The sequence below is a fragment of the Nasonia vitripennis genome, chromosome 4 (genome assembly GCF_009193385.2).
Source record: "Nasonia vitripennis strain AsymCx chromosome 4, Nvit_psr_1.1, whole genome shotgun sequence".
Classification (NCBI taxonomy): Eukaryota; Metazoa; Arthropoda; class Insecta; order Hymenoptera; family Pteromalidae; genus Nasonia; species Nasonia vitripennis.
In genome coordinates this window covers 24,669,279-24,694,378 of record NC_045760.1, presented here as the reverse complement: position 1 = coordinate 24,694,378, position 25,100 = coordinate 24,669,279, and the positions used below count along the sequence as shown (strand labels likewise).

General features: G+C 34.5%; 4 protein-coding genes across 12 annotated transcripts in view; 2 read left to right on the top strand and 2 right to left on the bottom strand.

Moving 5' to 3' along the window:
- Positions 1-10,524: 10,524 nt before the first annotated feature.
- LOC100116113 (nucleolar MIF4G domain-containing protein 1 homolog) lies at positions 10,525-14,769 on the bottom strand. 2 transcript variants are annotated; one of them, XR_004344901.1, is made up of 9 exons: positions 14,446-14,746; positions 13,523-14,346; positions 13,171-13,455; positions 12,889-13,076; positions 12,631-12,806; positions 12,206-12,558; positions 11,957-12,088; positions 11,283-11,870; positions 10,525-11,040 (listed from the first exon to the last, which is right to left on the bottom strand). XR_004344901.1 is itself a non-coding variant. In XM_032599530.1 (8 exons), exons 1-8 carry the CDS (start codon positions 14,621-14,623, stop codon positions 11,580-11,582), a joined length of 2,427 nt encoding a protein of 808 aa, XP_032455421.1. In that variant the 5' UTR covers positions 14,624-14,769; the 3' UTR covers positions 11,482-11,579. The 2 variants fall into 2 exon arrangements, 1 of the variants encoding a protein (XP_032455421.1); XM_032599530.1 differs by lacking the exon at positions 10,525-11,040 and having other exon boundaries at positions 11,482-11,870; positions 14,446-14,769.
- LOC103316856 (protein lin-52 homolog) overlaps positions 13,018-25,100 on the top strand; it is a 115,311-nt gene continuing 103,228 nt past the window's right edge. Inside the window, exons 1-4 of one of the 4 annotated variants that reach the window (XR_004344903.1) lie at positions 21,929-22,402; positions 22,499-22,714; positions 22,788-23,271; positions 23,362-25,071. The gene's annotated coding sequence lies outside the window, so the exon portion shown is untranslated. Of the gene's footprint in view, positions 13,103-15,295; positions 15,383-21,928; positions 22,403-22,498; positions 22,715-22,787; positions 23,272-23,361; positions 25,072-25,100 lie in introns of those variants that run through there. The other 3 variants (XM_032599544.1, XM_032599543.1, XM_031930718.1) reach the window with 3 other exon arrangements.
- LOC100678128 lies at positions 14,922-24,889 on the bottom strand. Of its 5 annotated transcripts, XR_004227711.2 has the most exons (9): positions 24,621-24,756; positions 24,335-24,409; positions 16,803-18,736; positions 16,508-16,716; positions 16,341-16,440; positions 16,101-16,265; positions 15,812-16,026; positions 15,567-15,734; positions 15,001-15,481 (listed from the first exon to the last, which is right to left on the bottom strand). XR_004227711.2 is itself a non-coding variant. In XM_016988640.3 (8 exons), exons 3-8 carry the CDS (start codon positions 16,612-16,614, stop codon positions 15,322-15,324), a joined length of 915 nt encoding a protein of 304 aa, XP_016844129.1. In that variant the 5' UTR covers positions 16,615-16,716; positions 16,803-17,136; positions 24,621-24,737; the 3' UTR covers positions 14,922-15,321. The 5 variants fall into 5 exon arrangements, 2 of the variants coding, with proteins under 2 accessions (XP_016844129.1, XP_032455432.1); XM_016988640.3 differs by lacking the exon at positions 24,335-24,409 and having other exon boundaries at positions 14,922-15,481; positions 16,803-17,136; positions 24,621-24,737; XR_004344902.1 differs by lacking the exon at positions 24,335-24,409 and having other exon boundaries at positions 24,621-24,889.
- Positions 19,345-21,805, top strand: LOC116417459. Its single transcript, XM_031930713.2, has 4 exons — positions 19,345-20,277; positions 20,358-20,466; positions 20,544-20,772; positions 20,886-21,805. The coding sequence occupies exons 1-4, from the start codon at positions 19,913-19,915 to the stop codon at positions 21,059-21,061; spliced, it is 879 nt and encodes a 292-aa protein (XP_031786573.1). The 5' UTR covers positions 19,345-19,912; the 3' UTR covers positions 21,062-21,805.

The window sequence follows — 25,100 nt, the reverse complement described above, 5'->3', positions numbered from 1 at the left end:
TATTTGTTATACTACCAGTAACAATAATCCGTCTTAAAAAAAGGGATAATAGGTTTCTATCCCGAGCACTTAGTCGACAAAGTTCGAAATCCGCGATTTTCATCTCTTCGAGCGCCCTCTAGATAAGGTTCCTCACCTTCTATTTTAACCAAACTTGCTGTAATTATTTGGTATACTACCAGTAACAATAGTCCGTCTTAAAAAAAGGGATAATAGGTTTCTAACCCGAGCACTTAGTCGACAAAGTTCGAAATCCGCGATTTTCACCTCTTCGTGCGCCCTCTGCTTAAGGTTCCTCACCTTCGATTTTAACCAAACTTGCTGTAATTAATTGTTGTACTACCAGTAACAATAATCCGTCTTAAAAAAAGGGATAATAGGTTTCTAACCCGAGCACTTAGTCGACAAAGTTCGAAATCCGCGATTTTCACCTCTTTGAGCGCCCTCTAGATAAGGTTCCTCACCTTCGATTTTAATCAAACTTGCTGTAATTATTTGGTATACTACCAGTAACAATAGTCCGTCTTAAAAAAAGGGATAATAGGTTTCTAACCCGAGCACTTAGTCGACAAAGTTCGAAATCCGCGATTTTCAGCTCGTCGAGCGCCCTCTAGATAAGGTCTCTCACCTTCGATTTTAACTAAACTTGCTGTAATTATTTGTTATACTACCAGTAACAATAATCCGTCTTAAAAAAAGGGATAATAGGTTTGTATCACGAGCACTTAGTGGAGAAAGTTCGAAATCCGCGATTTTCACCTCTTCGAGCGCCCTCTAGATAAGGTCTCTCACCTTCGATTTTAACCAAACTTGCTGTAATTATTTGTTATACTACCAGTAACAATAATCCGTCTTAAAAAAAGGGATAATAGGTTTGTATCACGAGCACTTAGTCGAGAAAGTTCGAAATCCGCGATTTTCACCTCTTCGAGCGCCCTCTGCTTAAGGTTCCTCACCTTCGATTTTAAGCAAACTTGCTATAATTATTTGTTATACTACCAGTAACAATAATCCGTCTTAAAAAAAGGGATAATAGGTTTCTATCCCGAGCACTTAGTCGACAAAGTTCGAAATCCGCGATTTTCACCTCATCGAGCGCCCTCTTGATAAGGTTCCTCACCTTCGATTTTAACCAAACTTGCTGTAATTATTTGGTATACTACCAGTAACAATAGTCCGTCTTAAAAAAAGGGATAATAGGTTTCTAACCCGAGCACTTAGTCGACAAAGTTCGAAATCCGCGATTTTCACCTCTTCGTGCGCCCTCTGCTTAAGGTTCCTCACCTTCGATTTTAACCAAACTTGCTGTAATTAATTGTTGTACTACCAGTAACAATAATCCGTCTTAAAAAAAGGGATAATAGGTTTCTAACCCGAGCACTTAGTCGAGAAAGTTCGAAATCCGCGATTTTCACCTCTTCGAGCGCCCTCTGCTTAAGGTTCCTCACCTTCGATTTTAAGCAAACTTGCTATAATTATTTGTTATACTACCAGTAACATTAATCCGTCTTAAAAAAAGGGATAATAGGTTTCTATCCCGAGCACTTAGTCGACAAAGTTCGAAATCCGCGATTTTCATCTCTTCGAGCGCCCTCTAGATAAGGTTCCTCACCTTCTATTTTAACCAAACTTGCTGTAATTATTTGGTATACTACCAGTAACAATAGTCCGTCTTAAAAAAAGGGATAATAGGTTTCTAACCCGAGCACTTAGTCGACAAAGTTCGAAATCCGCGATTTTCACCTCTTCGTGCGCCCTCTGCTTAAGGTTCCTCACCTTCGATTTTAACCAAACTTGCTGTAATTAATTGTTGTACTACCAGTAACAATAATCCGTCTTAAAAAAAGGGATAATAGGTTTCTAACCCGAGCACTTAGTCGACAAAGTTCGAAATCCGCGATTTTCACCTCTTTGAGCGCCCTCTAGATAAGGTTCCTCACCTTCGATTTTAATCAAACTTGCTGTAATTATTTGGTATACTACCAGTAACAATAGTCCGTCTTAAAAAAAGGGATAATAGGTTTCTAACCCGAGCACTTAGTCGACAAAGTTCGAAATCCGCGATTTTCAGCTCGTCGAGCGCCCTCTAGATAAGGTCTCTCACCTTCGATTTTAACTAAACTTGCTGTAATTATTTGTTATACTACCAGTAACAATAATCCGTCTTAAAAAAAGGGATAATAGGTTTGTATCACGAGCACTTAGTGGAGAAAGTTCGAAATCCGCGATTTTCACCTCTTCGAGCGCCCTCTAGATAAGGTCTCTCACCTTCGATTTTAACCAAACTTGCTGTAATTATTTGTTATACTACCAGTAACAATAATCCGTCTTAAAAAAAGGGATAATAGGTTTGTATCACGAGCACTTAGTCGAGAAAGTTCGAAATCCGCGATTTTCACCTCTTCGAGCGCCCTCTGCTTAAGGTTCCTCACCTTCGATTTTAAGCAAACTTGCTATAATTATTTGTTATACTACCAGTAACAATAATCCGTCTTAAAAAAAGGGATAATAGGTTTCTATCCCGAGCACTTAGTCGACAAAGTTCGAAATCCGCGATTTTCACCTCATCGAGCGCCCTCTTGATAAGGTTCCTCACCTTCGATTTTAACCAAACTTGCTGTAATTATTTGGTATACTACCAGTAACAATAGTCCGTCTTAAAAAAAGGGATAATAGGTTTCTAACCCGAGCACTTAGTCGACAAAGTTCGAAATCCGCGATTTTCACCTCTTCGTGCGCCCTCTGCTTAAGGTTCCTCACCTTCGATTTTAACCAAACTTGCTGTAATTAATTGTTGTACTACCAGTAACAATAATCCGTCTTAAAAAAAGGGATAATAGGTTTCTAACCCGAGCACTTAGTCGAGAAAGTTCGAAATCCGCGATTTTCACCTCTTCGAGCGCCCTCTGCTTAAGGTTCCTCACCTTCGATTTTAAGCAAACTTGCTATAATTATTTGTTATACTACCAGTAACATTAATCCGTCTTAAAAAAAGGGATAATAGGTTTCTATCCCGAGCACTTAGTCGACAAAGTTCGAAATCCGCGATTTTCACCTCATCGAGCGCCCTCTTGATAAGGTTCCTCACCTTCGATTTTAACCAAACTTGCTGTAATTATTTGGTATACTACCAGTAACAATAGTCCGTCTTAAAAAAAGGGATAATAGGTTTCTAACCCGAGCACTTAGTCGACAAAGTTCGAAATCCGCGATTTTCACCTCTTCGTGCGCCCTCTGCTTAAGGTTCCTCACCTTCGATTTTAACCAAACTTGCTGTAATTAATTGTTGTACTACCAGTAACAATAATCCGTCTTAAAAAAAGGGATAATAGGTTTCTAACCCGAGCACTTAGTCGAGAAAGTTCGAAATCCGCGATTTTCACCTCTTCGAGCGCCCTCTGCTTAAGGTTCCTCACCTTCGATTTTAACCAAACTTGCTGTAATTATTTGTTATTATACCAGTAACAATAATCCGTCTTAAAAAAAGGGATAATAGGTTTCTAACCCGAGCACTTAGTCGACAAAGTTCGAAATCCGCGATTTTCAGCTCGTCGAGCGCCCTCTAGATAAGGTCTCTCACCTTCGATTTTAACCAAACTTGTTGTAATTATTTGTTATACTACCAGTAACAATAATCCATCTTAAAAAAAGGGATAATAGGTTTGTATCACGAGCACTTAGTCGAGAAAGTTCGAAATCCGCGATTTTCACCTCTTCGAGCGCCCTCTGCTTAAGGTTCCTCACCTTCGATTTTAAGCAAACTTGCTATAATTATTTGTTATACTACCAGTAACAATAATCCGTCTTAAAAAAAGGGATAATAGGTTTCTATCCCGAGCACTTAGTCGACAAAGTTCGAAATCCGCGATTTTCACCTCATCGAGCGCCCTCTTGATAAGGTTCCTCACCTTCGATTTTAACCAAACTTGCTGTAATTATTTGGTATACTACCAGTAACAATAGTCCGTCTTAAAAAAAGGGATAATAGGTTTCTAACCCGAGCACTTAGTCGACAAAGTTCGAAATCCGCGATTTTCACCTCTTCGTGCGCCCTCTGCTTAAGGTTCCTCACCTTCGATTTTAACCAAACTTGCTGTAATTAATTGTTGTACTACCAGTAACAATAATCCGTCTTAAAAAAAGGGATAATAGGTTTCTAACCCGAGCACTTAGTCGACAAAGTTCGAAATCCGCGATTTTCACCTCTTTGAGCGCCCTCTAGATAAGGTTCCTCACCTTCGATTTTAATCAAACTTGCTGTAATTATTTGGTATACTACCAGTAACAATAGTCCGTCTTAAAAAAAGGGATAATAGGTTTCTATCCCGAGCACTTAGTCGACAAAGTTCGAAATCCGCGATTTTCACCTCATCGAGCGCCCTCTTGATAAGGTCTCTCACCTTCGATTTTAACCAAACTTGCTGTAATTATTTGTTATACTACCAGTAACAATAATCCGTCTTAAAAAAAGGGATAATAGGTTTGTATCACGAGCACTTAGTCGAGAAAGTTCGAAATCCGCGATTTTCACCTCTTCGAGCGCCCTCTGCTTAAGGTTCCTCACCTTCGATTTTAAGCAAACTTGCTATAATTATTTGTTATACTACCAGTAACAATAATCCGTCTTAAAAAAAGGGATAATAGGTTTCTATCCCGAGCACTTAGTCGACAAAGTTCGAAATCCGCGATTTTCACCTCATCGAGCGCCCTCTTGATAAGGTTCCTCACCTTCGATTTTAACCAAACTTGCTGTAATTATTTGGTATACTACCAGTAACAATAGTCCGTCTTAAAAAAGGGGATAATAGGTTTCTAACCCGAGCACTTAGTCGACAAAGTTCGAAATCCGCGATTTTCACCTCTTCGTGCGCCCTCTGCTTAAGGTTCCTCACCTTCGATTTTAACCAAACTTGCTGTAATTAATTGTTGTACTACCAGTAACAATAATCCGTCTTAAAAAAAGGGATAATAGGTTTCTAACCCGAGCACTTAGTCGAGAAAGTTCGAAATCCGCGATTTTCACCTCTTCGAGCGCCCTCTGCTTAAGGTTCCTCACCTTCGATTTTAAGCAAACTTGCTATAATTATTTGTTATACTACCAGTAACATTAATCCGTCTTAAAAAAAGGGATAATAGGTTTCTATCCCGAGCACTTAGTCGACAAAGTTCGAAATCCGCGATTTTCACCTCATCGAGCGCCCTCTTGATAAGGTTCCTCACCTTCGATTTTAACCAAACTTGCTGTAATTATTTGGTATACTACCAGTAACAATAGTCCGTCTTAAAAAAAGGGATAATAGGTTTCTAACCCGAGCACTTAGTCGACAAAGTTCGAAATCCGCGATTTTCACCTCTTCGTGCGCCCTCTGCTTAAGGTTCCTCACCTTCGATTTTAACCAAACTTGCTGTAATTAATTGTTGTACTACCAGTAACAATAATCCGTCTTAAAAAAAGGGATAATAGGTTTCTAACCCGAGCACTTAGTCGAGAAAGTTCGAAATCCGCGATTTTCACCTCTTCGAGCGCCCTCTGCTTAAGGTTCCTCACCTTCGATTTTAACCAAACTTGCTGTAATTATTTGTTATTATACCAGTAACAATAATCCGTCTTAAAAAAAGGGATAATAGGTTTCTAACCCGAGCACTTAGTCGACAAAGTTCGAAATCCGCGATTTTCAGCTCGTCGAGCGCCCTCTAGATAAGGTCTCTCACCTTCGATTTTAACCAAACTTGTTGTAATTATTTGTTATACTACCAGTAACAATAATCCATCTTAAAAAAAGGGATAATAGGTTTGTATCACGAGCACTTAGTCGAGAAAGTTCGAAATCCGCGATTTTCACCTCTTCGAGCGCCCTCTGCTTAAGGTTCCTCACCTTCGATTTTAAGCAAACTTGCTATAATTATTTGTTATACTACCAGTAACAATAATCCGTCTTAAAAAAAGGGATAATAGGTTTCTATCCCGAGCACTTAGTCGACAAAGTTCGAAATCCGCGATTTTCACCTCATCGAGCGCCCTCTTGATAAGGTTCCTCACCTTCGATTTTAACCAAACTTGCTGTAATTATTTGGTATACTACCAGTAACAATAGTCCGTCTTAAAAAAAGGGATAATAGGTTTCTAACCCGAGCACTTAGTCGACAAAGTTCGAAATCCGCGATTTTCACCTCTTCGTGCGCCCTCTGCTTAAGGTTCCTCACCTTCGATTTTAACCAAACTTGCTGTAATTAATTGTTGTACTACCAGTAACAATAATCCGTCTTAAAAAAAGGGATAATAGGTTTCTAACCCGAGCACTTAGTCGACAAAGTTCGAAATCCGCGATTTTCACCTCTTTGAGCGCCCTCTAGATAAGGTTCCTCACCTTCGATTTTAATCAAACTTGCTGTAATTATTTGGTATACTACCAGTAACAATAGTCCGTCTTAAAAAAAGGGATAATAGGTTTCTAACCCGAGCACTTAGTCGACAAAGTTCGAAATCCGCGATTTTCACCTCTTCGAGCGCCCTCCAGATAAGGTCTCTCACCTTCGATTTTAACCAAACTTGCTGTAATTATTTGTTATACTACCAGTAACAATAATCCGTCTTAAAAAAAGGGATAATAGGTTTGTATCACGAGCACTTAGTCGAGAAAGTTCGAAATCCGCGATTTTCACCTCTTCGAGCGCCCTCTGCTTAAGGTTCCTCACCTTCGATTTTAAGCAAACTTGCTATAATTATTTGTTATACTACCAGTAACAATAATCCGTCTTAAAAAAAGGGATAATAGGTTTCTATCCCGAGCACTTAGTCGACAAAGTTCGAAATCCGCGATTTTCACCTCATCGAGCGCCCTCTTGATAAGGTTCCTCACCTTCGATTTTAACCAAACTTGCTGTAATTATTTGGTATACTACCAGTAACAATAGTCCGTCTTAAAAAAAGGGATAATAGGTTTCTAACCCGAGCACTTAGTCGACAAAGTTCGAAATCCGCGATTTTCACCTCTTCGTGCGCCCTCTGCTTAAGGTTCCTCACCTTCGATTTTAACCAAACTTGCTGTAATTAATTGTTGTACTACCAGTAACAATAATCCGTCTTAAAAAAAGGGATAATAGGTTTCTAACCCGAGCACTTAGTCGAGAAAGTTCGAAATCCGCGATTTTCACCTCTTCGAGCGCCCTCTGCTTAAGGTTCCTCACCTTCGATTTTAAGCAAACTTGCTGTAATTATTTGTTATTATACCAGTAACAATAATCCGTCTTAAAAAAAGGGATAATAGGTTTCTAACCCGAGCACTGAGTCAACAAAGTTTGAAATTTCTCGTTTTGGGGATCGGACTTCGGCAGCGTCCTCTAAATCGAGTTCCTCATCAGGGATGATCGCCAAAACTGACATTTAACCATTTTTTAAGCAAAATAATCATTACCCATTATTAAAAAGTGACCAACTAAAAAAAATTTTTCGTTGCTAGAAACGTTGCGAACTTCAACTACATAAGTATGTCTGCCTTCGGTCCGCTCCGTTTCGCGAATAGACACTCTGCGATTGCGATTATTGTGTGCGAGGGTTGCGAGGTCAACCGAACCGAGGACAATCCGTCCGAGACCATCTTCGCGTGGGTTAGAACGGCCATGCCGGCCACGTACATCTGTAAGTACTAGTTCTTATCAACTCTCGCTTACTCGGGCGACTTTAAGCCTCCTCTCTCTCTCACCTCGACTACATGCTGGTAGCTGGCATGCGCCCGTCTGGCGCGCTTGTGTAAGCCAAGCACCAATAAACAGTTAGTCTAAGTTTTACAATAATCCGCGAATGTTCATTGACTTTTCCTCCTTTTGAATCCACGTCCTGAGTACTACTATCACCGCGTGTTCATACGTATTTACGTCCATGCGCGGATAGATTATAGTCAGTAGAATCTAGTGCCTTCTGCATAGCCGACGGAAACGGTGAATAGTAGCATAAACAACAAACAATTTAAAATAATAATGACGGCCGAGCTACCGTCATAATATATATGCATATATAAATCGGTTAATTTGAAAACTATTAGGCGGAGCAGAATAAGTAGTTGTCTTATGACCCCTAGTGGAAAAAAATGTAATTAATTGTAATAAATTGTAATAAAATCTAAAAAAAAATGTAAGAAACTGTACCTTTTTGTTGGATTTCTGATCTTTTTTCTCATACGTTTTTGTACACTTTCTTACATTTTCAGATTTATTAACTTTTTTTTACATTTTATTACATTTTATTACATATGTTTTTTTACCGCCTAATATAGTCAATATATTTTTTTAATTATTAATTTTATAATAAAATGTAACAATGCATAAGAAATTGTAAGAAAAATTAAAAGTACGTAAGTAGACGTAAGAAAATAAAAAAGTCGCCATTTTCTTATATTTATTACACTTTATTACATTTTTTTATTTTCACTAGGGACCTACTGATGTTTATAATGTAAGCTACGTGATCGCAAGCTTTCATCAGTTTGATAGCTTCCTTCGAGCAGTACAAAGTTCCAATGAGATTGACGTTTATGGTATCTTCGAGCTCTTCGATAGCAGCCTCTAAAAAAGCGCCATTCAATAAATAGGACTTTTTTTAATTCAAAGAGTACATATTGTATTATCACAGTTACTATGTACCTTCAATAGATTTTATTTTAGCAACTCCTGCATTGTTATAACGAGTACAATTCTCATTTAAGATTCTCATGTGATTTTTTAAAAATTGAAATATTGCTCAAAATGGTTCAAGATATGTATTTTTGAATTTATCTAGGAAGTTCACTACCTAGAAGGTAACTTTTAATTATAATAAACTGAATTATAGTTATTTAAGAAATTTTAGCAACCAGTTGGTCAGAATCTCAGGTGAGATCTCATCTAAGATTGTTCAGTATAGGAGCATTGACACGGTTCAAAAATTATACCCAAAAAGCCATTTCTTTTGTATTTTATTTAAACAATGACCGAGACCGAAATCGTGGCCGCATTTATATAACATAACATACTGGCACCTTCCCTAAGAACTTTCTGCAGAGAAACTACTGGCTGCCTCTTAACGTGTTTTTCTTTTAGTAACTTTTTATTCTAATCCGAGTGGGCAACATGAATTGTCGCGCGCGAAATATTCTGAGGCGAATATTCCCGCTTTTTACGTGTGTGTTCGAGTTCGCAAGGAGTGAGGTGTGGGAGAAATAAAGAAGTCGATTGAGCGAAAATCGAGAGTATTTAATCGTGCTCAAATTGAGAGGGGAGAGCCGTGAGGCATAAAACCCCTCTCGAAGATTTTACAAGCTGCGAAGAAAAAGAAGAATGTGTGTCGTGTTCGTGTGTGTGTCGTGTTCGTGCGATTCTCAGAGAGAATCTTCGTTTCGTGTCAGTGGCGCAGTTCCACAGACTCAAGTCGGTAGCGCAGTTCTACCGACTTGCACGTTTCGACGCGCGCGAGATACGATTCGCGGAACCGGGCGCGAGCCGAACGCGAGTAGCAGGCAGCGAAAGAGACAAAGGAGAGAGATTTAGAGAGAATGAGAGAGAGAGATAGAGAGAGAGAGAGAGAGAGAGAGAGTAGCACAAGCACCAGCACCAGAAACACTCGATGGACGTACGGACGGATTCGTAAGAGCCAAAGTGTCGTTCGATCGTTCGCTAGCTTGACTGCACGAGCTGTCAAGCTTGGCGTCTTATCGTCAACTGACTCGGCGCTCGTCCGGCCGCGCGCGACACGAGGCCGGCGGCGCTGCCGGCGAGCGCGGCAAGTCGCGACTCCGCTTGTTCAACTCGAGCACGGGAGATGGAGCCACATGCTCTACGTCGACCTCGCTGAGTTCGCTCGACACCGTTTTCACGGCGGAACTTACACCTCGGGTCTCGACGGAACACAACAGCAAAGAATGTGTAACTCTGAGTTCGTTAAAACTATTTATGTAGAATTCGATAAATGGCATATCATGAGATTATTCGAAAAGATTTGAGTGTAGTTGAGCGAGCACATAACGCTGCAACGTATTGAATCCAGACGGAATCAAGCATAAACGATATCGAAGCGAAATTTGATAATTTAATATATTATCATTTTTAGTTGTGTCAGCCAACTTTCACATTCGATAACGATACGTCTTGCTTTACAGCCCATGCGGCCCATACGATGTTATGTCATGTATTATTATCAACGACTAAGCGACACAACGAGGATCTCTGATCCAAAAGGACAAAATATGCATCCAAAAAAAGTTACTACTTGATAATATAAGAACACGAAATTAAAACTATAAAATCGTTCAAGATTTTAGTAAAATTTAATTTTGGTAACACTTTTTTCTATAAAAATCTTAAAACGCTTGTTTCGAAATTTAGTCATATCTTCATATTATATATATCTTTTAATGCCTAATATAAATGCATATTTTTTGCAAACTTACATTTTACATCGGCATGTGGCCTCTCCATAAATTTGAACGAGTCTAAGAATTTTAAATTGGAATTAGGAACTATATAGAAAAATAATAATGAGAAGAACAAAACTACAAATAGATAGCTTTTTATTTATCAAACACGTTATAACAATAAAACGAACATAATAATCGATTAGCTATTAACAATAAAAATATAAATAACAAAATGCGCATTTTCGTTAGATCCTAATATCGATATTTGACCAAATGTTCATCGCGTCTGTCGTCTTGCCTGCGTTCCGAGCTACGATTTCTACGCCGACCATCGAGTTTGTCGATAATAGCGTAAGCTTTCGCTAAGTATACGAATAATTTTTCTTTCTCTCCCTTGAACTTGCTCGCATCTTCTTGAAAAATATATCGTACGTTGGACTCGGCTATTTCCAATTGAAGACTGAAACGGGCGTCGGACAATTTTTCTGCATACCTAACTCGGACTTTAAGTTCGTGGTACTTTTCTGGTTTGTAACTCTCTTCCGACCAGTTGTCAACAAAATCGTAGAAACATTGCTTTTCTTCTTCTATCATAGAAATTTTGGAACGTATGGATTCCAGTTTCTCACTTATGCTGCTCATTGTTTATTAACTGCAAAATAACATATATTTTATGTACAAAATACGATTGCGAAAAATCAATGATGCTTCTGTGACAGTTATCATTAAACGAAATTTTGTGAGTTGTTTGTGTTTACAATCACTGTGACTGAGAATACAATTATCACAAGGGATTTTGTTTTCAAAAATGAACAATCGATATGTAATATCTTTTACATTTAAAACACGATGGAAATACTAAATCATCATTTTTTGTGAATATGACAGACTTACGATTGAATACAATGATGTCTCGACAAGAGCTCGTTTACAACTAAGAGCTATTTACTACATTTTGAAACAATTGTATCGCTCCGAAAGTGCTGCCGCTTAGCGACTAAATGAAGTATTACTACTTATGCGGCGATAAACTGAGCCAGAAATCACAGAAATTTTGCTTATGAAAAAATCGATGAGATAAATAGTCACTAAGTATTGTTTTATATTTTATTTTATGTTTCGATTTCTTTATAAAAATTAAATTATGTATCTTACGTATAATATATCGAATAAAATTTACATAATTGTACATTAAAAGGCGAGTTTCGACGCTGACGTTGTCAATATCTTATCGACTAATTCAATTCTTTCTTCTAACAGTTCCATTTTCTTATCGGACATTGCATTCTTCTTAATATTCTTGAGAAGGAAGTAATTAATGAAGAGTCTTAGTCCTTCTCTGAATTGATGTAGCTGCGTTGATGCCGATATTTTCTCGAAAACTTGAAGGCACGTTTCTGTATTTTCATAAAGTAAAATGTCCAGCATAATTTTCTTGAAGAGCTTCATCGTTGCTGCGTCCAACTCTCCAAGTTGTATCACCTGATAAGCATACGAGTTTATTAAAAAGTTGTAAATAAATAAATAGATGCACATTTTTTGGACTAAATAAAATTTTAAAAGATTACCTTCAAAATTGATAAGGGCAAAGCTTTTTGAATAAACAGGTACGACATCATTTTTGCCATATTTATCACCTGTTTACTTTTGAAACTATCCAACATTTTCAACTTATCCCATAACGTATACTGTATTGTCATCTGAAAACAGTTTAGAATGTAAGTACATATATATATATATATATATATATATATATATATATATATATATATATATATATACACATGCACAATTATCAATGAAAGTGAATCACCTACTTGATATTTTCTATCATATTCACAGAATTTTTGTAACAAGACAGCATAATAGGGATTGAATGCCTGCTCTTGCAGACAACAATTCAATATTACATAAATAATTTCTCTCTCCTGGCGATCTTTCAGTCCTAAATGATGCAATTTTTCGAATGCATCCAAATAGTCTTCAGCTGTCATTAAAATACAAAAAATGTTTTTTCTTACATCTGTGTTCATTCTTTGGGCTCGAGCCAAAGCAAGAATTTTTTGACTATAGACTGGCTTATTATCGGTAGATTTTTTGGACTTATCATTTGGCAAAGCTTTGCCTGACCAAGCTGAACCTATAATCCACCATTTTCCCCTTTCATCAGCTAAAACGAAAAATGTCAATTTATAAATAATTTGATTTCGAAATAAAATAACTTTTTGATGCTGGTACCTACCATTTAACAAATCTTCAAGGGAGAGATTTAGTTGTGAAACAGTATTTCCTTTTCTGATTAAAGTTTTTATGATCTTCTTTAAATGTTCAACATAACTTTGATCGTACTGTGGAATCTTGTTCATATTATTGTTTTTTATTGCCAATAATACTTCAAGCATAAATTGAATTCTTGAGCTACGAAAGAATTCAGCTAGATTTGCATTTTTTTCAATTAAATTAAAAAAATAAACAATTAATGTGTGTATGAAAGTCTTACTTTGAAGATTTTACTGCAGCTGCTTTTTGTTGCAAATTTAAAATTAATGCCTTTAAAGCAAGAGGATCATCTTTCCTCATTCTAAATCCAGCAGTTTTTAAAACCAACAGAATAATTTCGATTTCTTTTTCAGTAAACTTCTCTGTCATTTTGTCTAGAATTTGATACATAAGCTGGGATCCAAAGACCTGGAGAAAATGCAAATATAACTTGAGTAAGTTTTTTCTAAATTTCAAATATTAGTTTTACATTTCATATTATATAGTATTCAATAAAAAATACCTTGAAATTGTACAAATGAGATATCATTAAAATCAAATTATCAAGTTCTTTGTTTTCAACATTCTGAGGTTGTTGAATCATTTCATGGAACTTCTTTACAAGAACCATGATAAAATTGGCTCCAACTTGTGTACCGATATTTGCATGTAGTATAGCAATGCACATCATATGTTCTGTTACAAGCCGTTCTGCTGTCAGTACAGGAGCAATAATAGACTCCAGCATTAGATTAGTAATTGTTTCATTCATATCATTTCTACTGTTAGACATGTACAATTCATCCAACTGAAAAATAATTATTTAATATGATTAATACTACATCACATAACAAACATTACATGTATATATTTACCTGAGAAACAATAGCATGCATATTACTTTCCGCCAACCTATTCAAAAGACCTTTGACTTGTCTTCTCAATGCAATTAATTTTTCGCTCTTTTCAAGATTATTTTCCATTTGCTTTGATCGTAAAGATGGGGGAACATATTTTTGTTTATTTTCTTCTACAACAGAACCATCTTTATTTCTTTTCCTGCCATAAATATCTTCCCACACCTCTTCCTCCTTTTCTGAACCCTCTTGTTCATCAGATTTGATGTCAGAATCAACGTTGGATTCTTCTTCAGAAAAATTAAATAGTTCATCATCATTGTCGGACCCAAAGTTTTCTTCTTCATCAAGTGATTCGTCAGCAACCTTCTTATCTTTATTAGATTTAACTGCATTCTTATTATTTTTAGAATTTGTCTTCTGTTTCACATTTTTACTCTTTTTTACCGGTTTCATTATTTCAGCAGGTTCATCACTAATATCATCATTACTTTCTAATTCAGAATCAAATTCATAACTTTTTAAGATCTTTGTTTTTTTCTGTCCATGATTATTTTTCTTATTTTTACTAACTTCGATATCGCTGTCACTAATATCATCAAAATCGTCATGGTCCAATTCAGAATCTAATTCCGAGAAAGATTGCTTACGCTTTTTCACTTTCAACTCAGCTTCATTTTGCTTACTAGAACTTACTTTTTGCTTCTTAGCAGGCTTTGTTTTTGAACCTATATTACTATCGCTGTCAAAGACATCCGATTCATCATCTGATTGCAACACCAACCTTCTTTCACTTTCTGCAGCAATTTTTCTCGTTTCTTCATCACAAATATCCAAAAGATCTATACTTTTGTTAAGAAATACATACCTTTTTCAAAACTATATTATAAAATTCTAACAAGACAAGTATAAACATTTTTAACATTCTTTTAAAAGGATACAGTCCAGTCCATCTGAAACAAAAGCTTTTGGTAAATGCTTTTTTGTTTGCTTTGCTTTCGTTTTTCGGTTGAACTTTAACTTCTTTTCCAAGCTTTTTATTACTTTGTCTTCCTGTAGATTATCTTTTTTCAAATTCGCTTTACGCTTTTTAGCGAAAAATCTCGCACCCTTACTCATTTTGAAATGCGAGGATTCATACGTTTTAAATATTTACAATGATATAATAATTTGTTTATGAGTAACTCAAATATTTAACTCTGGACTCTCAACTCACATGTTTTGGATGTGACAAGGAACAACCATTATTTTTGAGGTTATGTTTGATCATGTTTAACTATATATGAGTTTTATACGGCTCATATGGTAAACTAAACTTATGTCGGTAACATATATATGTATGTAGCAGTTACACAAAAACTACCGCACTTTTATTTAAAACTTATTTAAAATTTACACAAAAGAAAAATTTTAAAAATTATTATTTTTAATTATTTTTATTTTTATGTTTGACGCAACAAGTACAAGCAGTAGAAACATAAATTATTTTATGCTGATTCAAGTTAAATGTATAAATTACATATTTATTATCATACAACATGCTAAAGTACGTAATATTGTATAAATAATATTTGTAAACATTAAACATCAACGACTTTCTAGATACACATATTGGTACACCTCGTCTTATATTTATGAGAATTATATTTGAGTTACATTAAAGAAATTGAAAACTATTTTAAATCAATAAATAACTTTGGTTTTTTAAGAAATAATACACATTTGTTCAATTTATAAACGATTAAAAACTTCAAAAAAAGCATGGATTATAGTTTGGATATTATATACTAGGAGAACAACCTTTCGTCTCAGAAATATTACTTCTGACGCAAAGCCGATCTGACGGCCAACTTTATACCAGCGATTTCGTGAGCAGAGGTATTTATTAAAGTATTAGTCACATCTTCACTTTTTTCAAAATTAATAAAAGCATATGCCTCGTTACATGGACGGTAGACAGAGATGACGTTACCAAATCTGTAAAAAGAATATATAAATTATTAGATAACACCTTTCTATGAACGGTTGAGAAACGTTATAACTTATTGTATGTAAAACTTACTGCTTAAATTTCTTTTTCAACATTTGCTCAGTAATATCATTTGTCAAGCTACCAACCCATATTGCTTTATCATTAGCAGATTTGTTAGTTGGAACGAATTTTCTTTTTGGTTTCAGGTTAATATGTAGTTTATTATCTTTGTCACAATTGCTAAATCCTCCTAAAAGTCTAACAAAGGCAAAAAACATTAATTATCAAACATATATTAGAACACAACAGTAATAACAGTAGAGAAATGTACAGACTCAGATTTTACTGGTTTAGCCACAAGATGCAGAATTTTTACTTTGCCAGGCTGATAGTTTAACATCCTATTAAATGTTTCAAAATTCTCAGATTCTTCTTCGTCACCTGATGAAAACACCATATCATCACAATTATAATCGCGAATGTCAAAGTTATTGTTAAACTTGGAAATACTTGAATTCTTCTGAGATTTATTTAAATAACTAATAGCTTCCTAAAGATAAAGTTTTATTTACAGAATTGTATACAAAAAGAAAAATTGAATTCAAATTTCATAGTTATTATTACCAGTACGGAAGGATACTTTTGTAATGCCATTAAAGCATCTTTCTCATTGAATCCAAGGCTTATAATGTGTGAAATTTTTACACGAAGCAATTCTCTTTGAGCATGGTAATTTTCTGGATCCATACGAGTAGCTTCTTTTAAAAAATACTCAGCTTGCTTGTAATCCTAGGAAATAAAAAATTTGTGAAATATACCTCTTATACTTTCATAGGTTTAAATTACTAATATAGATTTTTATACCTGAAGAGCATAGGCAGCTTGTCCAGCTCTTAAATTTGCTATAAATAGATGTCCAATATTAGTGCACAAACGAATTACGTATTGAGCATCTGCTAAAGCGCTATAATTAAAAAAATTAAAAATTATTCTATTTGCTATCCATTATTCACATAAAAATATATACTTACAATACAGGTTGCTTCATTCTTAAAAAACAATAACAACGATTTAAATAATGTCTGTAGTCAGACTGATTATAGTCGATAGCTGCAGTAATACATTGTAGTGCTCCCATGAGATTGTTATCAAGGATCAGTTTAGCACCTTGTTCTGCATATTTTTCACTATAGATTATACAATCTTTATTATCAGAAATTGGCAAGTGTTGACGTTTTCTCTGCAAAAGGGAAGTGTATGAATATTCATCACGAAATATAAATAATACATGTATTTCTTAGATTTAAAAAATTTATTAATTCTTACCGTAATAACAGTAGTAAACTCTTGTTCATTATAAATTTTTAATTTTTCTTGCTCATTATTCTTTTTACTGTTATTTTTTGTTTGTGTTTCAGTTACTGGCTTTGTTTTGGCTTGTTTTTTTTTTTTTTGCGCTTAATAATGTCAGCAATAAATGTTGGCATATGTTTTGTATCTGTTAATAAATCCAGATTATCATTACTGATGCTATTCATTTCCTCAATTTCAAATTCTTCTGTATCTTGTTCTGAATGTTCGAGTTCAATGAGTTTCTTATTTTTAGTCTTGTCTTTGTCTGTATTATTAAGTTCCTTTTTCTTAGCCTTAGCAGCTTCCTCTTTAACATTTTTATTTGAATTATTTTTTGACTTTTTATCATCAAATGACTTAGAACTAGACATGGATAAATCTCTTGAATTGGAAGTTGATATGTCTTTAACATTTGCCCCTAAATTCTTTTCCTTTTGACGCATTTTTTTCTTTTGCTTCTTAGAAAGCTTTTTATTTGATTGCAAATTTTTATCATTTGCAGATTTTTCTTTTTCATTTCTGTTAGATGAAGGTATGATTTTATTTGAATTAGGTATTATAAATTCAATCACCTCTAATTTTAACTTTTTATTTAAATTGTTATTTAAAGTTTCACTTTCTACATCAGATTCCACATTTAAATTGATAGATTCATCTTTTACAATTTTGTTTTCTGTATTAGATTTTGAATTTAGCTCAACTAAATTAGTTTTTTCTCTATTTTCTGTATTAATTTTTGCTTCTGATTTTACTAAATTATCAACTTTTACAGTCTTATCTTCTGCACTAGATTTCATATTTGATATACCTGAATTAGAGTTTTCACTCTTAACTTTTGAAATAGATTTTGTATACGACTGTGTGCTTAGATTAATTTTTGCAATCTTCATTTCTTCTTTGGATTCTTCTTTTGGTAAACATGAATCTGCAATAGTTTTCTTTTTATTTTCTTCATTCTTTTTAATTTTATTTTCAACAACAGCTTTGACAGGAGTTTTTATTGTATCAACCTTCACAGAATTATTTCGATTATTTGATTTTTTATTTGATATATTTGAAATATTATTTGTACTATTATTTTCTATAATAGGCTGAATGCTTGTTAATGCATTTGAATTAGAGTTTACAGTTTTACCTGTATTGGGTTTTAAGTTGTCTTTAATTATGTGTGGTTTGACAGATTGAGTTAATTTGTCTGAAAGTTTTGGTTCATTCTTTGGATTTTTATTTTCATTACTAGTAGTATTTTTTGTAGCCCCTTTTAAAATTGATTCGTTTGCTTTCTTTATTTTGGTATCTTTGTTATTATTTTTATTTATTTGAGCTTGGGGTAGTTTTTCATGTACTTGCTTCACTACTGGTTGTACTATTTTATGAGATTTATCAGCAACAACAGATTGTTGAGAATTATTTGCTGGAGAATCAGCAGATAATTTGTTCTGCATCAAATGAGTAGGCTTTTTTAATTTCTTTTTATGACTATATTTGTCTTTTTTAACTTCAGTTAGTTCATTATCAATGCATTTTAAAGGTACTTGTCCTAATAATGGCATGTCTACTTTAACATCAGCCCAAATCTTTTTTATATTATTAACATTTTTCAATGGTAATTTTTGATACTGTTCACGATAATTCTTTATCTCAACAGTATCACTTATAAGATTTTTATTTCTTTGAGTCTTGTTATTAAAAATAGATATAAATATAGTTTTCTTGTTATCTATAGAAAATGATTCCTCAGATTCAGTGTCATCACAGTCTGTATAAGAATCATCCAAACAATTTGCAGCACCACATTTACAAGTACATTTAAATGGCCAGTTCTTAATTTTGTTACTATCACTGTCACTATCGCTACCACTCATTTTTTAATTTATTCTTTTTCTAGACTCAAGCAAAATTATATCCTAAAAGGAAAACAATAATTTATTAGTTATTTAATCTGTTTTTTATTTATACACTGACTTTGTTAGAGATATCACTAAATATTTACAATTTTAAAATTTCATGTGATTTTTATAGGTTTTAATAACGTTTTAAAACTGTTTATCAAACATTTAAAAATTGATGTCAATAATGTATATACAATCAAACTTGTATAACTAATTATGCATGAAGTTGTGGCAGTTTTATGTTGGCTGTATGTTAAATATTAAAAATTGTTTCAATTTTTAACTACTACAAACTTTTGATAAGATAATTTTATTTCCTACAGCTCACAGCAGAAATATTAAGCCAGATCTTCTATCAATATTAATTTGCTTATGATAAACAAAAGGCGAATTTTCATTTAGAGTTAAGATATACTTATATTATTTATCGGAGCTGTTATAGTTACGACAGATCATTGTATGAATGCTATTTTCTATGTATGTTATATGAACTATGGTTGATTGAATCTGTCCCGTTCCGCGTTTCTATTTCTTTGAGTAGCACAATATGCGACGTCATGAAGCAGTTTTAAGTTGGCAACAGTTTGCGTACCCCGCGCCGTTTTCGTCGTATATTTCAGTTTGCTTTTTACCTATTCCGAGAAAAGCTCTGCGCCTCTCTGGTCTGAGCGCGGTGCGAGCACGTTGAAGATACCCACTACCGTATCAGTTGCTGTCCGAACGTGGTTAGTGTCGCATACTACTGAATCAGTATCACTGCATTGTGTATTGAATTGATGGTTATTAAGTGGACGTTTTACTGTCATTGTTGTTACTGTCAATGATTTGAAGACATTAATTAAACTGACTCGATAAGATAGAAGTAAGTGCGAGTGGCAGATCGAAAAGCACATGTCAGATTGCATCAACAGCTCGCGTAGACGAGTCTGCATTTTTTTCTATAAAGAAATAACTACAGATTATCAAGTCGAGGCAACAGTGTTTTGTACGAGTATCCGGCAAGAGTTCGCGTATATGAGTTTGCATTGTTTTCCCAGAGGCGAGCGTTCGCGTCAGCAACTTGTCGAGACTAGTGTATGTTTGTTCTGTCGACGACAAATATAGCCGATTTCCCCTTGAAGGCGGTGGTGAACGTGTTACTCGTTCTGCATTGTTTAGGCGCAGTGTAATTTCAATCATCGTACGTACATAATGTCTGACGATAGCGATTTGGACGACAGTCTGAGGGAATTTACTGCCGATTCCAAGAAAAGTTACAAAGAAAGAGAGAAGGGAAGTCAGAGTCAGACTTCTCAGTCTCAAGAAAAATGGTCAGATCAAAAAATAAGGAGGAAATTATTTTTTTCTGAGACGAAAGTAGATCTGTTCAAAAAACAGTTGGAAAAATCGACGAATCAATGTTATCGACGACGCGACGGTAAAAGCAAGTTTGACCTTAAAAATGAAAGTCGCACATCGAGGAATCCACTCATCAAGTTTCGGCATATTCGTTTGGAATGCATCTACGCGAAGGAGTCGGTCCCATTACCACTATCCGAAAAGAAGCGAAAAACATAGTAAGTTGATTTATGAAATAAAAATGTTAATAAAATCTATACGTTCTTAATTGTAAATTATTTTATTGATATTGTTGTAGCACTTCTTCCCTTGGATGTAATGGTCAAATAAAATTGAAATTGTCTGAAGATGGGAGCTGTTACTGTGTTTCAGAAATCGTCCCGCATGACAAACATCCACAAGCAAATGTGAGTAATTAACTTGTTTTTACTGTCAGTTGAATTTTTTTTTTATGATTCATTATGAACAACATTGTATTTCGTAGGCTGCAACTTGTAAACTTTTACCGCAATCTCGTAAATTGAATGCTGAACAAAAAAAATTGGTTAAAGAGACTTTGAAAGTTGATGGAAACAAATTGAAATTAGTTACTAAGTTGAACGAGGAAGGCACCAAAGTAACTTTAAGAGACATTCACAACGTTCGTGCTGAAATGTCTGAAGACCGTCTGGGAAATTCTGTTTCTGCTGTTACCGATGTTTTAACGCAGTTTCGTGAGTCCCTAATGTTATAATAATAATTTTGTTTCTGTTTTTTATTTCCATATCGCATGTTTCAATGCATACAATAATTATGTTATTAATTCAAATTGAAACGTATTTTTCAGACGCTGATTATGAATTTCATGTCAACCAGCACAATGAATTTCAAGTTCTGTACTTTGCCACACCTAATATGAATGCCGTTTTTGAAGCTTGGCCAGAGTTTATCATGACGGATACTAATGTACAACTAATGTACATAATGTTGATGAGGCTGTTACCAGTTCTACTAGTGAAGTGAAAGCGAATTCTAAAAGTAATTATTTTGTTTCTCCTCTCAAATGTATTGAAAACATTAGTAATGCCAATGTTGACAATCGTACTATCGCTAATGTATCCGATATTATCATAAGTAAAAATGAACGAAAGCGAGGTAGACCGAAAAAGAAGGCCCTCACTGCCATTGGTTTGCCTAGCAAAAAATCGAAGCAAGTTAATTGTAAAAGTTATCTGGAATTATCAGACAAAGAGAAAGCGATCATAATCTTTCAGTGGATTGTATCACCGGCTATTTTAAAAAAAATCGATATTTCAGTTGTCAAAATTGATGTTGATACCTTAAAGTTAAAAAATGTACCGTGTTGGTTATACAATGAAGAAATCGATATTACGATTCTCCAATCTTACATGACAAACGAAGCATTTAATCTGTTGCAAAATGCAATTACAGCTAATATTGAAAAAGTTAAGTGGATTTGTTTTCTTTGCAAAAGAGATCTAGATGAGAGTCAGAGGAAAGATAGACAGCCAAGCAAATCAACGAATTGCGACCACTGTTTAAAGTGGTATCATTATGAATGCTTGAAGGTACCACCTCTTGATAACGATGACAATTCGACTTATTTTTGCGACAAATGTAGAAATTTATAATATTTTCCTTTTCTTTAATTTTTACTTTTTGTTTTGAAGTGTATTTCATTTACATTATTCAATTTCATTCACATTATCTAATTTTTATTCAAAATAAAGTTTTGAATATTTCAATGACATTTTTGTTTTATGCCCAATTGAACCTCCCCCCTAATCCAACCCTGGTTTTAGTGCGACTGTATTATTCCTTCCCCCCGTTCAACCCTCGTTTTATGTTTAATTCCCCCCCCCCCTCCAACCCTGGTTTAATGTGAAACTTAATTATTCCTTCCCCCCGCTCAAGCCTGGTTTTATGTTTAATTGCCCCCCCCCCTCCAACCCTGGTTTAATGTGCAACTTAATTATTCCTTCCCCCCGCACAAGCCTGGTTTTATGTTTAATTGCCCCCCCCCCTCCAACCCTGGTTTAATGTGCAACTTAATTATTCCTTCCCCCCGCTCAAGCCTGGTTTTATGTTTAATTGCCCCCCCCCTCCAACCCTGGTTTAATGTGAAACTTAATTATTCCTTCCCCCCGCTCAAGCCTGGTTTTATGTTTAATTGCCCCCCCCCCCCTCCAACCCTGGTTTAATGTGAAACTTAATTATTCCTTCCCCCCGCTCAAGCCTGGTTTTATGTTTAATTGCCCCCCCCCCCCTCCTATCCTGGTTTAATGTGCAACATGGGATGGGAGGACTAAGTGAGAGTGCTACCATTTACGCACCCAGCGGATAGTAAATATCTTATTGTATACTTCAGTGCTACACAATAACTTAACCTATACGTTATACAGTGTTATATGTTCCTACTATTCATTTATTGATTGATAGGTATTAATGTTGTAAACGATGTCAGATTGGTGGTATGACATGAAATTTTATTCATTAAAATTCATGTTGGAGAAATATGGGCAATTTAGTAACAAATTTGGAATGCTGTGTATAGCTCGAGAAGAAAATGTTACCGGAAAAAGAGTTTACTTCATTGCCAGTTTGAATAAGTTTTTGTATCATTATCCAATTATGTCTAACCGGCATTATTACGAGGTATTACTATCATTAATATTTACACCCCTGGAAAAACAATATACTTAAAATCATCAATTTTATTACGTTTTAGATAATTACAGACAAATCTACGATTTACTTCGATCTCGAGTATAATCGATCAGATTCTTTTTTTATCAACGACGAGAAAGGATTCACTCTTTTCATAGAATTATTGAAACAATTTCTTCTGGCTAAGTTTCCTAACATTCAAGCAAATGAAATTTATTATCTAACGCTGGACGCTTCTAATCATAAGAAATTTAGTCGACACGTTATAGTTCGATTAATTAGTAAAAATACGGAATATATACACAATAACAATTTCGATGCCTTGCGTGCTCTTATGCTAGAATTCAGAGACTTTATCATTGGGTTCGTGTTTGGTATAAATTACGATGCAAGTATGTATCGAAATATTGACATTTCAAATGGAAAATATTTACGAAAGTATCAAAAAAACGTCGACATATCAGAGCAAGATCTTTGCTATGATAAATTCGCTTCGGAATATTCAACTAAGAATGCCAAAGAAATTGTAATATTCTTAGCTGATGGTAAGATTATACATGATTAAAATACCTTAGTACATATTCATTCATTATTTTTCTGCATAGTTACTTTGATTTTCATTATTCATTTTTCAGGTTTATTTATTGATTACAAAGTCTATGACAGGAACAGAAACTTTCGGTTGATGGATTCTTCCAAAAAGAATGACGAATCCAGAATATTAAAATTCAAGCCGAATCTGTCAGTTTTACCGTTCAAGAACTTAAAGTCTGATAATGTTTTGCGATTCTCTTTTATATCAAAACCATTTTGCAGTAATAGAAAGTTCATTCGATCAGATATGAAAAATAATAACGCTGATCTCAATGATACTACAATCGTTGCTGTCAAAAAAGCATCATTGTTGAAATTTGTTCCAGATGAATTAACTATTGATCAAACATTAAATTTGCAGAAGGCCTGTAAAACAATTGAATCACTTTCATTTTCAATTACTCAAATATCTAGAGTTTATCATGATATATTTTGTATCAATGTTTTCGAACGTTTTTGTATAATTGAAAAGAAGTTAAACCGAAAAAACCGTGTATATTTTATATACAATATAAATAGTTCCGTTATACGATTTAAGTGTTTTGATTGTGGCAAATCAAAATTTTCAGATATTCCAGTTTCAGAATTGTGAATAGTTTTTAATAAAAGTGATGGGCACTTAATCAAAATAAGCTTTTCAATTGATTCTTTATTACCAACTCAAAAACATCAAAATTCCACATTCCTATTCTACAATCAATTTACTTGATGTACTCGCCCCCTACCGTCGAACGACGGTCGTCGCGAATTTCGTTATCCGGCGACTTTCTACGTTCTTCAACGTGCTCTTAACCTCTCGTACGACAGATTTGTCTGCTATTTTTTTTATTTATACTTGTTTCTCATATTAAACGTTAAAATTCCCGTGTTTTGAGGACAGATTAAATTTTCTTGTATTTTTTACTTGCAATATGCACATATTTTGATAAATTTTACGACAGATTACTATTTTTAATCATCTGTCGTAAGTATAACAAGGGCCATTATTTATACTCTTCATAAAATGTTTCGTACACTTATTTCGTGCCCAATACCCTAAACACGTAAATCAACGTTAGATTACATTCGAAAAATATATTACTATCAATTCTGGAAGAACAAAGAAAAAACCTCAATTAATAATCTCGCAACAACAGCGTTATCTATCCATCAAATATCAAAAGCGAACAAATGACCGAATGACCGAAAACCTCCTAACAAGAACTTTTCACTTCAAACTATTCATCGGAATCCTAACAGGTCAAAAGCGCAACGATATCAATAACAAATAAAGTCGAAAAATAAAACACATTTTACTTACGATAAACTTGTTAAACATACAAAAAACTTAAATCAAGATGCCAGCAGAGCTTGAATCCGATCGCGAACTGTCACATCCCGCAGTTACTTGTCATCATATCAGAGTTTAACCATTAACGTTCAACAGCAAAACAAAGCGAAAGCTAAAGCTTTGTGTCCTTTTAACCGGCGCGGTTTACGGCAAAAACACGACCTAACCTGTTCTGATCCGTAAATTTGAAGAAAGCAAAACGCGCGGTTGCACGCCAGAAGTCCGCCATTTTTCTTTCAAAGAGCATGAAATGCTTGTGTTGTGATTGTATATATATATATATATATATATATAATATATATGTATATCATATAATGACTTGTTGGTAATTCGAGGAGAAAAATAATCGCTGATTGAACTTTAATTAGATTGAGCCGTGTACCGATTAAAAAAATTTGGGATAGTTAAAAAAGTGAATTGTGTAAGTATTTGAACGCTTTTTGTATTGTA